The following is a 15,521-nucleotide window of genomic DNA, read 5'->3' as shown; positions in this document are numbered from 1 at the left end:
ATCTTATTTTTGACTTGAACTAGTACCTATGTGAAAATAGCTGGTCTGCTTGAAGATTGAGTCAAATAAAAACCTGGATAACATAGAACAACATGAAGGATTGCTATTTATACAGTGTTTTAAGGTTTGTTAAGCATTTCACTTATGCTATGTTCAATCTGTACAAAATATTCCACGTATGTTTATCATTTAGTTTTAAGTACCAAAAATGGCATTTGTACCAAATTTTCTCTTAACTTCCAAGTTTAGAATTATTTCTTTTATGCATAATGAAAGGAAAAATGGGTTTGCCAACATAAAACTCTTTCTGGGCTCATTTCTCTAATCTCACTGGCTCTGGAAGATCAGGTGTTATGAGGGATAGCTGTTGTTACTTTTAACATTCATGGGGAAACCCCATAAGTGACTAACTTCTTCTTAATAGAAGTTGACAACGCCTCATCAGTGTACTTTCAGTAATCAGACAATAGACTGAGATTTTTTTTTTTTAAAGCAAAGGCATTTATTCAAATTACACAGTAGATACAGAGTATTTCATCCCTAGGACATGTTCTCCCACAAGTACATGTAGAATCTGGGTATGGGAGTGTATTTAAAATACAGAAATGATAATAAGGTATACAAGTAAGAAATACCCATGACCAAGGAAATTACAACTTTTGAACCATAGGACTTCGATATCTTATTTCTCTGGGGCATTCCCTTAAAGATTACTGTCATATATGGAATCATTCTTATGCTTAACTGGGATGACACTCTGCAAGACTGAGTATTTCTACTAGATGAACAAAATAAGTGGACGTAGTATCTCTGATCCATCCACACCTGGCATTGCTCTTTGATAGGCAGATGCAGGGTTTCACTGTCATCAATGTTACTGAACTATCTTCAGCTGGCTCTTTTGGATGGAGTGCTTGTATGTTTTTATAGCTAAATCAATCTAGAATTGGTAGATACAACTCTTTGATCCCCTTAAAACCTTAGCTATGAGATTTGTGACCTCCAAGTCTGTAGTGTTGTTCTTTTTTAGCGATGTCCAACTCTTTATGATCCTTTTTGTGTTTTCTTGGTAAAGATACTAGAGGGGTTTGCCATTTCCCTCTCCAGCTCATTTTACAGATGAGGAAACTGAGGCAAACAGGGGTTAAGTGACTTGCTCAGCATTACATAGCTGTGTCTGAAGCCAGATTTGAGCTCAGAAAGATTCATCTTTGGGATTCCAGACCTGTCACTTAATCCAGTGGGTCACCCAGCAGTCTATAATAGGATATGTCTAACCTCTCCTGTTCAGTAATCTTTCCTGGTTGCTGATTCCCTAATGGAGGGATTCTTCCTTGAGTTGTGATGATAATTTATAATTCATCCAGCTTAACTCCCTAGACTCCTTTTGAAGTCTCATAAAGATGCATGCAATCTACAAGTCACTTGTTTTTGCTGAACCTTTCATATGAATTATTGAAGCCACATATACTTTCTAAGACCTTTGTTTAGGATTGGTAGGCTCTCTCATAATTTATTTATTTATTTATTTTTTAATTTAATAGCCTTTTATTTACAGGATATAAACATGGGTAACTTTACAGCATTAACAATTGCCAAACCTCTTGTTCCAATTTTTCACCTCTTACCCCCCCCATCCCCTCCCCTAGATGGCAGGATGACCAGTAGATGTTAAATATATTAAAATATAAATTAGATACACAATAAGTATACCCGACCAAAACGTTATTTTGCTGTAGAAAAAGAATCAGACTCTGAAATATTGTACAATTAGCTTGTGAAGGAAATCAAAAATGCAGGTGTGCATAAATATAGGGATTGGGAATTCAATGTAATGGTTTTTAGTCATCTCCCAGAGTTCTTTTTCTGGGCATAGCTAGTTCAGTTCGTTACTGCTCCATTAGAAATGATTTGGTTGATCTCGTTGCTGAGGATGGCCTGATCCATCAGAACTGGTCATCATATAGTATTGTTGTTGAAGTAGGCTCTCTCATAATTTAATATTTCTTCTTGACTGTTCCCACAAATGTTTAGGCTTTGCTGAAATCACATTGAGGCACACAGTTACACCAAATATTTGAAATGGTGGCTGTAGTGGATCCAGAGGAGTTGTTGCTCTGTGTCTGTATATGAAAAGAAGATTAAATAAAGGTCTTCTAAAATATGGTAGGGGTTTTGTCATGGATCATCTTAAGCAAAATTGTTGCTTTTAGATCTCATTTGTGCCGCTAAACAATTGTAACCTCATAATTTACTTTTAGTTCAACCAGTGAAATACATTATTTGTCCATAACAAATATGAATGAACTCTATTAAAAGAGACTATTAGGGAGTCCAAATAACATACATATGAACCAATTAGGGAACAATGCAATGCAGAATATTAGGACATGCTAAGCTGGATATAATTATTGGCAGACATAGTGCCAGAAGGTTTCAGCATTTCTAAGAAAAATCTTACTAAGAATATGTTCACACGTCTCAAATATTTGAGGTATTATTGCATAGAAATGGGTTAGGCTTATTCTGTTTGGTTCAAGGGGAAATAACTAAGGAATTATGGATTAAAGTTTCAAGGAAATCAATTTCAGTTCAACATAAGGAAGACTTTCCAAAAAAATTATACTGTTCATAAATGAATAGGTCCTTCATGACATAGTGAGTTCCTCTCTACCAGAGGTATTTAAGTAAAGGCTAATGACTCTTTGTCATGAAAATGTTGAAAAAGGATTCATACTTCAGGTAGAACTTGGACTATATAACTTCTAAGATTTTTCCTATTTCTGAGATTTTATTTTTCAAAGTTTTCAACTAAATAGTTTTAAACAAGAGTTGTTATGAGTGATAGATATTTGACCATGAAATACAGCCCAAGACTGAATACCTTTTCTATAGATTCTTTGCTTAAGTCAGTCAATTTGCATAACATGAGTTTTATATTTCTATTTTGACTTGCATTAGGCATATATACTATATTTCCAGTGAGTAGAAGTTGACTCCATTTTCAAGACAACAAAGGAGTCTTCCCGTCTGTCTTCCTGATAAAATTTGACTGTTTCCTTCTGGAAAAGAACCATCCTCCCCACTCCTTCCTACATATTAACATTATGTGAAATAAGAACTGATGTAGTTCATGTTATATAATGGTGTCATGGTAGTCCAAAGTGAAAAGACTCAGTTACACACAGCAAAAGCCCAACCAGATGGCAACAAAGGCAGGAGTATCACTCACAAAATCAAAAGGCAGTACTATCAGTAGAAGAAAAGTTAGTTATGAGTAGGAAGCCAAGAGTGGGAAGTAACACTTTTATTTTGTCAAAGGAAATGATCAAAACAGTCTTGAACGCATACCTATGACTATTGTAGCAAGAAATCTAGTCTAGGAGATAGAAGGCCTTCATCTGGACTCTGACAGTCACTAGGAACATGTTGTGTTTTTGTACTGCCTACTTCATGGAGATGTAAGGGAAATGCTTTATACATCTTGAATTGTTGCTATCTTTATGAGGTAGAGTTTCTCCCTCCTGTGATATTGTTCTTGTTGTTGACTTCTCACTTCAGGATTCATTGAAAAAATTTAAAATAATATTTGTTTTCAATTAACAAACATTTAAGTCTCCTCCCTCCCACCCCAAACCACTGAAAGAACAAAACCCATGTAACAGATGTGTATAAGTAAGTAAAACAAATTTCCATATTGCTTACAACCAAAACTTTAATTATTTATCTTGCACCAATTACCCTTTTGTCAGGTAAGGAATGATATTTTTCATCATTGGTTCTCTGGAATCATGCAATAATTTTAGAGAAACTCAAGGAGAGTCATATGAACTGATGCAGAGTATAGTGAGCAGAATCATTTATGTAATGAGGAACAAACTTAGAAGACAAATGACTTGCAGAGATTTGAGAATGCTTCAGCATACATGGCCAATCATTTTAGCATTTCCAAAATATTAGAGTTTTCTTGAACCAGACATTAAAGGAACTCTCTGGTGGCCTTAGGAAGGGAGCTGTTATTTTGGAATAGAGCAAGTAGTTTTTTGAAGTAGAGGAAGAGAAGAAGAGAACATGTGGGCACATTATTTCCAGAGGATTCTACAACATAGGCTTAACTTTTTTTTTCTTACCTAGCTTTAATCATTGAATGGATGGTTGCCTCAGTCAAACTGAGATCTGTTTTTTAAAAAGTCAGTTAAAAAGGCCAAAGTCTTCCATTGAATCCAGAATCATCTCTAATCATCCTGATCTATATCTGGCCACTGGACCCAGTTGGCTCCAGAGGAGCAAGTGAGGCTGGTGACTTTGTGCATCCCTTCCTTATTTAAATCCAATTCACTTGCATGTTACAGCATCGCTTCTCTGATGTCACGGGCCTCTTTGAGAACAAAGGACTAACAACTTTCTTTCTCTTAGTAGGTATACGTAACTTGAAGAAGGATTTATGATAAAAAAGCTGGGAAGGATTTTGGTGGTTATTAGATACACTATTACATTTTTTGTTGGATGAAACACTACTTCCAACTTATTCTAGAATCACCGAATTTCAGATGTGGAAGGAATCTTAGAGTCTATAAAGTCCAACACAACCTGAACAAGAATATCTCTCTATAACATAACTAACAGATTCTCATCTAGTCTTTACTTGAAACTCTCCAGAGTTAACCCATTCTACTTTGGGGTAGCTTTATTAACTGGAACATTTTTCCTTACATGATGTGCAAGTTTGCCACTTTGCAACTTCCACTCAAGGCTCACTCTTCTACTCTTTGGAGGGGTTCGATAAAACTAATAGAATGTTTTTTTTTTTTTCTTTTCTAGTGAGATTCCTTTAAATATAGGACAATTGTCAAAGCTTCTTGAAATCTTCCATAGGCAAGTCATTATCACTTTCTTCAACCCATCTTTCTGAAACATGAATTCAAAACCTTCATCACCATGATTACCTCCTGGATATGTCCAGACTCAAAGTTGATGGCCAGAAGGTAACACAGGACTCTAGATAGGTTCTGACTAGGATAGAGTACAGTCTTTATTTCTTGATGCTAGCCTTCTCCATTCAGGCCATGATTACATTAACTTTCTTGGCTTTGATTTCACATTGTTGATTAATATAGAGCTTTCAATCCATTAAAATCCCCAGATCATTTTCAGATAAAGTCCTGTCTAGACATGCCTTTCTCATCTTGTACTTGTGAAGTTGATTTTTGGAAGTCACTTCATCCTTGGCTGTTACATCAAAGTCTGAGATAAACACTATATTCTGCTCAATCTTATTCTCCCCAGAGTCATATCTCTAGATCTCCATAATGTTTTATAGCCTAGAGAGAAAGGCTAACTCTCTTGCTCTCTTGCTCTTTCAATTTCTAATTTTGGTTCTTGTCACTTCCTTTCAAACTTAAATATTTTCACTTCTATAGATCAAAGGACAGTGACCCATCAAGAATTATGTGATAATAGTTTAGTTAAATTGCCAGGAAAGTTAGGTGATCATTTTCCTTTCTGTATAATATAAAATAAAACTTTTCTTATATAAAATTACATATAGAATTTTTTCCTAAAAATTATTTTCTACTTTTAGTGGAAATTTTACTAAGTGAAATAGTATATGTTCTGTGAAAAATGGATAAAGATAAGAGGGAGGATTTGCTGTTCTTGGAAAGGTAGGATAATACAATAGATATAGCACTGATTTTGCGATATCAAAAAATCTAGATTTGTCAACTTTTATCATTTCTCTGTGCCACTTGAATTGCTTCAACTCTTGGGCCTCAGTTTATTCATCTGTAAAATGAAAAGTATGGACTAGATGACATTTATGATCCCTTTTAGTTTTAAGACAGAATTCTTTGATTTTAAGTTTCGATTTTCTTAACTTTATTTTTTAAAAAGTCTAGCTGAATATAAGTGCCTTAAAAGAAGAATTTTTTTTCTGTTTTGTTTTTGTTATACCTGGAACAGGTCCTTGAAGATCATAGCTCCTCAGTATCATAGCTGGTCAGTGCATATTGAGGGATTGGGAAGATTTTGTATGTCCAGCTTCCTGCTCATGTAATCTCATAGCATCAAATATATACCTACACATGCATATAGAGGGAGAGATGGGGAAAAGGGAAGAGGAAATGAGGGGGAAGAGATAGAGAAGGATGAAGGGAGGGAAGGAAGGAGGGGGAGAGAGAGAGAGAGAGACAGAGACACAGAGATACAGAGAGAGAGAGAGAGAGAGAGAGAGAGAGAGAGAGAGAGAAAGACAGACAGACAGACAGAGACAGAGAGAGACAGAGACAGAGAACATGAATGAATATGAATCAGAATACAAGTTCTTTTCTGGCTTCTATCCCTGGACATCTGGACATAGTCTTCTAGCAATACTAAAACATCCTTGTGTGGCTAGCACACAAAGCTAATGGGACCAAGGTAAAGAGAGAATTAAAAGTAGCTTGGTGGAACAAGAGGAATAGGACCTGAATCCTCTTATTTTCTTCTTCCTCCCCATTCTAACTATGAACAAGGATTCCTAAACTTAACCTTGCCTTGACAAGGACAGACTATTCTGTTAGGAGAAAAATTTTCTAACAGTGTAGCTACTGTTTCAAAGGGAAAAGGAAAGGAAAAAAAATAAACATCAATGGGAAGATAGGAAAATAAATGGCGAAAAACATCTTTTTTCTTATTTTTTTCTGAAAATGAGGGAGAAGATATGACAGAAGCAAATAGACCCATGCATGACATTATATATAATACAAATTTTGTCAGTGGAGAATGTTAGCTATTTGGGTTACCTATTCAGAAAATAATAATCTGTATCCTTTAAGCTTCCTATCTCAAGACTTGTTTGGATCTGGAAGGGAAATATTTCTAGATAGGAGAGAAACAAAACAAAAAAATCCTTCCTTTAAGGAGCTTATATTGAACTAGTCTTTCCCCCCACTAAAACAAAGTTAAGAAAGTCCAAACTTAAATCAAAGAATCCTGTATTTTAGAGCTAGGACTGATCAAAAAAGTCATCTTGTTCTGTAGCCTTCCTTTTCCTATACCTCCCATTCCACTTTCTCCACTGGGGTACCCAAGACAGAGCTATCTATGTTTTCTTGTCAGCTGCAAGTCCCTGAGGGGAAGCGATAGATCTCCATTTCTCCTATTTGGTGGTTAAGACTCCAATAAGTCAATTGTGTCTTGTCACAACATAGGTTCCACTGTATCCATGTCAGAATTTTAGGGACTTGAAAATGACTCTAATCTAGTGCAAAGCTTCCCAGTTTTTTCAAAGGGATGGCTGAGTAAGAAGCAAAGCATGGGATTTCATGGTTAATTAGCTAAAACTGAAGGAGAAGCTGTGAAGTTATCCACCAACACAGAGCATGTGTAGAGTCACACATCAGAGCTGTTTCTCCCCAGGCAGCCAAGACTTGCATGAGCTGCAAATGTGGTTAGTGGAAATGAGATCTCAATTCAGCTCGGCAGCATGTGACTTCCTATTTCTGTAAGGTACTTCCAAGGGACTTCCTCTGCAAAGTCGGCTGGAGCCTCTGGAGATTTTCAGCCAGAGCCATAGTGAAGTCTGCCTTCATCCCGGGGCAGAGTTTTCCCTGAGAACGTGGACTGAGTTTTGTTTTTCTTTGCTCTTTTTCTCCCATGCGCCCTGCCCAGCATGCAAGGACCTGGTGGCTCCTGCCCGGGATTGCAAGTTGAACACGCTGGTCCAGATCTCAGTGATCCATCCAGCGGAGCAGAGTGTGACAAGATACTCCAGCACCGAGACTGTTGAGGTGAGCAAGCTGCCCGTTTCTGCGGTCCCTCACTGGGGACCACGTGCTTTGTCCTGAGAGTTTCAGCCATCAGCTGAGCTGAATTACCCCCGGCCTTAACTTTTAGCTACCCAAGCAGGTTTAGCATTCAGCCGGGCATACCTGAGCATATTAGGTGCTCATTGGCTCCAGCGCAAGGTAAACATTCGGAAATGAAACTTGCCTTTCATGGAAAGGCTGTCTTTGGAGCCCTAGAGTAAAGTTACCGCTCGTACTCTGGCATGTTTTCAATAATATAGACAGAGAATTTTCACATGAAGTACCAGAACGTGGATCGTGGCTTAAAATAGTAGAAACGCTTGGCTTTTAAAAAATCATTTATTTTACAAATATTTTTGATCACTCTTCCATTAATCCTTGCCCTTCCCCCTCTTTCCCTCTACTTTTTTTTTTTTTCTTCTTTTCTTTTTTTCCCCTCCTCTACTTTTACCAAAGCCAAAAGTTCTGTGTTCCTTGCCCGGTTACCTGTACCTTTTATTCTCAGTCTTTGTGAAAGTGATGTTTGTTATTGTTTGGAGAGCAAACAGAGAGGGTTGGAGAATAGTCTACGTCTGTTTCAAATAATGAAATATACATTGACATTGATAAATTAGATTGTGACTTCACTAGGGAAGAAGGTGCTCTTACTTTTTGGGGTCTTCCACTATAATTTTGTTTGAAACAGAGCACTTTATAGTTAGGATAGCTTTTATATGAAGCAACCAAACTTTGGGAAGTAATTATTATTTTAGTTCAAATTAAAGGAGGAAATATTGCTTTCTATGTTTACTATCCTGGTTGGTTGGTTTTCAAAGTTAATGACAGCAAGGCTGTGACTTAATCATTCTGCCTAAGGGAAGAAGAAAGTTTCCTCTTCACTTTTGCAAATCTGCTTTTTCAAAATTTGACTCCAAACTATTTTGTCATAATTTGAACCAGAAGCCATCCTTTGGTTACTGGTCTCTTAACAGAATGGTTCAGGATAGACTCCCTGGCTTAATGTGGTTCAGGAACAAGTGATTCAGACTGAGTTAGACCCATTTTCTCTAATAGCCCTGACCCATATTCTATACACAGTGCAAAGTCTGCCCTGTGGAAACTTTGGGTTCTGGCAGCTGAGAGAATTCTGATTTAACTCTGTTGTTGAGGGAATTCACTACAAAGGCTTAGTCATCCAAAGAAACCTTTACAAAAATAGCAAAATAGGTTGTTTTAGATGGAAAAATAAGTTTCAAGTCATTTCCTGTGCCTCTTTAGAGTTCTATCTTTAAAGACCTTACCAGTAAAATTAGAAGTAAATATCGTGACATATTTCAATGCTAATTTCTGGGCAGAACACTTTGGCTAGCTGAAATGGCTATGTTTATGTATGTAACTTGAAAACCCCCAGTTTGCAGAATAGCATCAAATCTTAACCATGGCATTCATTCAGAGTAATAATCACACCAACAATAATTTGATGTTGCCTGTCAACATCTTAAAAATGACTTAGGGACTTTTAAAATATCTTATATTATACACTGGGCACTAATATTTTAATGGGAGAAAATCCACCATATTTTCCATCATTTTTAAGGTTTCTTCTATTAGTTCCAAGTCAGGCTGGTCAAAAAGCAGAGCTGAATGTGCAAAAACAAATGGACTCTTTTTCAAAGCCTGATGGTCACAAGTGAGTCACTGATAAAAATAAAACAAATGGCTAAGCTTGTACTACAAGTCATAAAGTGGTTTGTTAGGAGAGCAATGTTCTTTTTTTTTTTTTTTAGGTTTTGTTTTGTTTTGCTTTAATCAGCTACCATCTTAAGTTATTTGCACAAGTCATGTCCACTCTACTTACATGCACCCAGAGCAGAATGACAGCTAGCCCTCAGGAAGGACTCTGCCAGACAGAGAAAATAAATTGTTTATCATGGCACAGCATGAGCAGGTCTGATAAATGATGACAGGGCCAAGTGAGAGCATTTATTACCAAGTCGCTTCCTCTCCATCCCAGAAACACCTCTTTTCTCGGGTATGATCAACTTTTTGTGTGCTGTGTATTAGACCACTGTCAAGTGTCATTTGACCAACAAGGTCTCTTTTTTCTTGTATGTTAAGTATTTCCTGGGGGGATGGGGAGAGGGCAATGAGGCCCTAAACATTCTTGGTGTCCTGTCATCTGTTATTGCATGCTGAGCTGCCGGCAGCTATTACCTAACTGAGTCCAGGCTATCTGCTTGTTATGCAGGGGACAAGGAACCCACTGTTTTTGACTGGTGTGACGTTTCCACCTGAATACCCTATCTATGAGGAGACCAATATCAAACTAACGGTCTATGATGTTAAGGATAAGTTCCATGACACGGTAAGTACTTGACTTTCAGTTTTATTTACAAAAAGAAGGAGCGAAGTTTGTTCTAAACCCTTGATTCTTCTTTCTTAACAGACTCTTTACCCCGTTGCTATAGTTTTGGCAGGATGTCACTTTGTGATGTTTATTTCACCTTGTACAGAGCAGATGAAGGTCCTTGATTGGTAGACAACGAATGTGGGAACCTTTTCCTGGATTTACTTTGTTACTCTTGAGTGGATTACATATGAAGTCTCCACAGACTGAGGGGGTTAATCTTTTGTGCTTCTCTTTAATTGGTGGGCAGGGAACATATGGAATAGATTGACTTCAAGCAATCCTTTCCAAAACATGTTACTAATGAGATAATGCTGTTCACATTGAAAACCAGTGGAATAGTGAAGTCTTTGACTCTGAAGACCATGAATGTCCCTCGTATTTCATTTGACTCAGTTCCATACCAAAACCCGAAGCTCCCTCAATACTGGCACTTTTATTAGCTTCCAAGTGAAAGAGAGCAGAAAAATGGAAACTGTCAACTTTCATCTTGTGATTTACATCAAGGCCTTTACAGGGCCAGCCTTAGTCATGATCAAAGCAGGTAGTTCCTCAATATGTAATTCTAGAGGCTAAGTCCATGTATACTTACTTATTAGCTGTTAATTTTGGAAAAGTAATTTCTCTTAAGTTTCATTATTGGTAAAATAGGGTTAGTGATATTTTCACTGGCTATTTTAAAAAGTTGTGGTAAGTGTCACAGCAGCTCATTATTCAGCAATACATAAATTATCTCGTTGGATCTTTACAAATAATACTTTAAACTAAGTACAATAATTATGTTCACTTTATAATGGAGGAAACTGAGGGCCAAGAAAGTTAACTAATTTATTCAGGGATGCATAGCTAGTATATGTCAGAGAGGATCTGAATCTAGGATTTGTGATTCTGAGTACATCACTCTATACATCAAGCCAGATTACCTTGCTGGGTTTCAGTTTCCTCCTCTTATAAGTCTCAGAAAAATGTCTGGGATTTCTAAGGTGTAGAGAGCTCCTTGGCAAGTTGGGGTAGGGAGACTACTTTCACCCAAAAGATCCTTCTGCAGATGAGTCTGAGAGAAACTCATGTGACTTGTACAAGGCCATTTGACTGGTGTCAGAGATGGGATTTGAACCTGGCTTTAATCCGGAATCTCTGATCATTTCACTGTATTTTATCAATCACTCTATAAATGCTATTTATTATTATTGGATCACTTTTTATATATACACTGGTCAACCAGGATCTCGGACATTGCTCCTATATGGCCTAAAATGTTGGCCCTATTATTTTTTTGGGCTGTCCTACAAATAAAGGAATAGGGAATTATTTTCAGAAAGCTGCTTTAGTAGAAAGCAAAGAAGAAGGCATCATTCTCCCTTAGTCTAGAAGCATTGCCACAGACAGGCTTATTTATTTAATTCTTTGGCTCCTCAGAAGGCACACAGACCAGAATCCAAAGAGCCATATAGGATAAGCACAGTGCTCTGCTAGTTGTCCACCTTTTCTAAATATTTGTTGAATTAAAATGGATAGGTAATTTGGCCATATCATGGAAGCGATCTAAGTGCTTGAAAAGATAACATGATCTTCTTGCAGAGGTCTACCTTTGGGATGAAACATGAACTGAGCTCCCAGGGAACATGGTAGAACTTAACCCAGGCAGACAGTAGAAATGTCATCTTTTCCATCTTCCCATTTATACCTCTGAGTCATACCTCTATCTTGCTCCCTACCAATTTTGTAAAATATTGAAAAAAAATACAGTATGGTAAAGAAAAAAAAATCTCTGAACTGGGAGCTCCAGGGTACATGTGTTCTGGTGCTGGTTCAGATATTCACTAACTAGCTGACATTAAGAAAATGACTAAACCAGCTATCATAGGCACTAGAAAGGACTTTAGAAATCATAGAGGAAAATAGCTTCATTTTATACATGCAGAAGCTTCAATTCAAGAAGGCCAAGAGGCCACAGATATCTAGGAAGCAAGTGAAAAAGTCAGATTTCAGTTGAAGTTTGGATTTCCAAATTCAGTGTGCTTTTCAATGCCTTGATTTCTTCATTTGTAAAAATGTTTGATTTGGACTATGGGATGCTTGAGATCTCTTTTGGTTCTGACATCTTTGCCTCTATTAATTCTGAAAGGATTGGGACCAAGAGATAATTTAAAAAAGGGATTTTTTTTTTTAACAATAAAGAAGTTATCTTAATTCTGAGATTCATTGAAAGAGCGTGGATTTTCACATCAAGGGAATAAATACCCAAGAAGAATAGTAGTCTTTGTAACCAAAGGCAGATAAGACAAATCATTGGGAAAAAAATCCAAAGCTGTTTTTTTTTAATTATTACTTTGCGTTTTGCTTATATTTTCTTTACCTGAAATGAAAGAAATTGATTGCTATGGGATGAGGGATGGTGAAGTTGATTTAAGCCTGACAACTAAAAAGAATTTGTAAATTTATGTACTTTTGCCTTCCTGCCTACCCTTTCTGTCTTTCTCCTTCTCTTCCCCCTTCTATGTTTCTCTTTCTTCCCATCTTTCCTTCTCCTCTCTTCTTTCTTTCTCCCTTCTTTTCTATTTCTCTCTTTGTCTCTTCCTTCCCAAAATAAAAATAGTGTTGATTTGCCTTGTGTCTGCATTAGATGGCATAGCAGGAAAAAAAAAAAAAAGAAGAAATCTTTATTTCAAGTATTAGTAGAAAGGCATAGTGATTGAGAATGAATGAGTGAAAAAAAAAACTCAGTTAAGTGCTTATACTGTGTTAAAAATTGGTGTTTCAAATAGAAAAATAAGATGGTTTCTAGTGTCAGAGAAGTCATATTCTAAAGGAAAGAGGCAATATGTATAAAAGATTTCAGATTTAAGTTCAGAGATTTCTGATGTTGATCCATTTGACAATGTCAAGGACTTATGCTTTCTATTCTGGGTTTTCAAGAACTGTGCTATGGTACTCGCAAAGGTAGTTGTCAGGGAACATCTCCTTAATAGTCATATTTGTGGGTAATGGCTTTCAAGGGAGACATGGGTAAGATACAACAGACACTGACTATGGGGTGAAAGTCATAGGTATCACTTGTGTCATTTCCTAAATTGTTTTTGTCTTTAACATGGGGAAGATATGAATTTGTACAAGTGATTTTTTTATCTCCTCTCCTAAATGCGTCCATGCTAATGCATATGCCAGGGGAAAAAAAACAATTAGCTAATTCATTAATTAGACTTTATGCAGACCTCTATTATGAAAACTAATGATTGGTCTGCTGTCAAGGCTTTTTTGCTTATCCGAGTGGTTACACCATTATAAAAATTGACTAGCTGCTGGGAAATAAAAGATTTGTAAGATTCAAGCATACTCATAAAATGCAAATAATTAAAAGAAAGCATAACAAATATTTGTCATTTATTCTGAGACCCTAATTAAGGCAGAGCCTTCTATTCAAAACATTGGGCAATTAATGTTAATGATGAAAGAGTTGTTAGAAACTCGATTTGCTTACATGCTACTTAAACATGCTATCCTTTGAACACAAACCTCCTTGAGATCTTGAGATGCTAGATTTGACTTATGCTTCATTTTAGAGAAAAATATGTTTGTGGAAAAGTATTATTAGCTATCATATATTAGGTATTTGTGTATCAACTCATTGTTATTGTTGTTTAGTTGTTTCAGTCACATCTGATACTTTGTAATCCTATTTAGAGTTTTTTTTTTTTTTTTTTTTTTTTTTTGGCAAGACATTGAAGTGATTCCTTCTCCAGTTCATTTTACAGATGAGGAAATTGGAGCATTTAACTGGAGTTAAATGAGTTGGTCAGGATTGCACTGGGATCAGATTTGAACTCAGGTCTTTATGACTCCAAGCCTGGTGTTTATCCACTGCCCCACCTAGCTGTCCAATAATTCATTGTAATGAATAAAGAAATGTGCCATGATTAATTCTGAACATCATGGAATGCTTCAGTGGGATGCTTCTGAGAGCTGTTCTTTCCTTTGCTTCATCAAGGAAAAATAGCTTTGCTATCTAGGTAAATGGCTATGACTTAGTTCCCGGAGCTAATGTATTTTTCTTGGACCTACAGAATTTCTATTTCCTCAAAACATGGTACTGATTGGAAGGGAGGGAGAACAGCCATTTTCTTTAAAGTACTATAGATCAAAGCTTCTTAAACTGCAGGTCACAATCCCATGTGGGATCACATAACTGAATGTAAAAGTCATAAAATTATGATTTATCATCAATAAAAGTTTGATTTGTATACCTATTTTATATATCTATATACTCAGGGTCATGTAAAAATTTCCTGGGGAAAATGTATCACATGTGGAAAAAGTTTAAGAAACATAGATCTTTAGTTGTTATTTGCAGGAAAAAAGTTAGAACTTCAGTTAGAAACTAGATCTATGATTGTCATTTGAATAAGGAGTTTCCAGATGTAGAAATACCTTCCACTGAGTCAATTCTGCACCACCTCTGCAACTTAGTGTCTGGAGAATTGCCTATGGCATTGAGGGGTTAAAGACTACTTATGGAAGGCCACATAGTCGGCATGTGTCAAGAAATGGAACATGGATCCCAGATTTACCAGCTTTCAGGATTGCTGTTCTGTGAATTTCATCATGCTACTTTTTACTCCACAGAAATCAGTTAAATTTGAAGCTTGTCTTGGCCAGAGATAAGAGAAAATTGACCTCCTTCCTTCTTTGCCAAGGTGGGGGAATTCCACTTAAGAACTGTGAAACATTACAAAATATTAAGTATGTTCTTAGAATCCATTGTTATGGTCCTTACTTTTATCAAAATACTTTTCTTTCCTCTATCCTTCCCTCCCTTCCTTCCTCTCTTCCTCCCTTCATTCTTCACTCTCTCCCTCCTTTTCTCCTTCCCTCTCTCCCTCCTTTTCTCCTTCCTTCCCTCCATCCTTCCTCCCTCCCTTCTTTCTTCCCTCCCTCCTTCCCTTCTTTCTCTCCCTCTCTCTCTTCCTTCCTCTTTCCTTCCTTCCTTCCTCTTTCCTTCCTCCCTTCCTCCTTCCTTCCTTCCTTCCTTCCTTCCTTCCTTCCTTCCTTCCTTCCTTCCTTCCTTCCTATCTACCTACGTACCTACTTGTGATTAAACTAATACTTGTACAACTATGGCATAAGCTTCCATAGCAACTTAAATTTGGTTTTATGCCTCAATCAATAGTGATAGTTGAAAACTGAAAAGGCATTTCCTCTAACCACTAACCTAAATTTTCCAGCCTCTGCTTTGCAATTTTTGGTCCTAACACACCTGAGAACCTTAGCTCTAAAGACCTCTTTCGTTGCCTCGTTGTGTGTATCCTTTCTTATGCTTTCAGCAACTGTTGTTTGTCCGTAGGAATTTT

General features: G+C 36.8%; 1 protein-coding gene across 3 annotated transcripts in view; it reads left to right on the top strand.

Moving 5' to 3' along the window:
- Positions 1–15,521, top strand: part of INPP4B (inositol polyphosphate-4-phosphatase type II B) — a 767,278-nt gene that overhangs the window by 319,147 nt on the left and 432,610 nt on the right. For all 3 annotated transcript variants that reach the window (XM_031943193.1, XM_031943195.1, XM_031943194.1), the window contains exons 5-6: positions 7,651–7,769; positions 10,015–10,131. In XM_031943193.1, the coding sequence (XP_031799053.1) occupies positions 7,651–7,769; positions 10,015–10,131 (236 nt within the window). The remainder of the gene's footprint in view (positions 1–7,650; positions 7,770–10,014; positions 10,132–15,521) is intronic.

This window comes from Sarcophilus harrisii, chromosome 6 (assembly GCF_902635505.1).
Source record: "Sarcophilus harrisii chromosome 6, mSarHar1.11, whole genome shotgun sequence".
NCBI classification, from domain to species: domain Eukaryota; kingdom Metazoa; phylum Chordata; class Mammalia; order Dasyuromorphia; family Dasyuridae; genus Sarcophilus; species Sarcophilus harrisii.
This window is presented reverse-complemented; position numbering and strand designations above follow the sequence as displayed.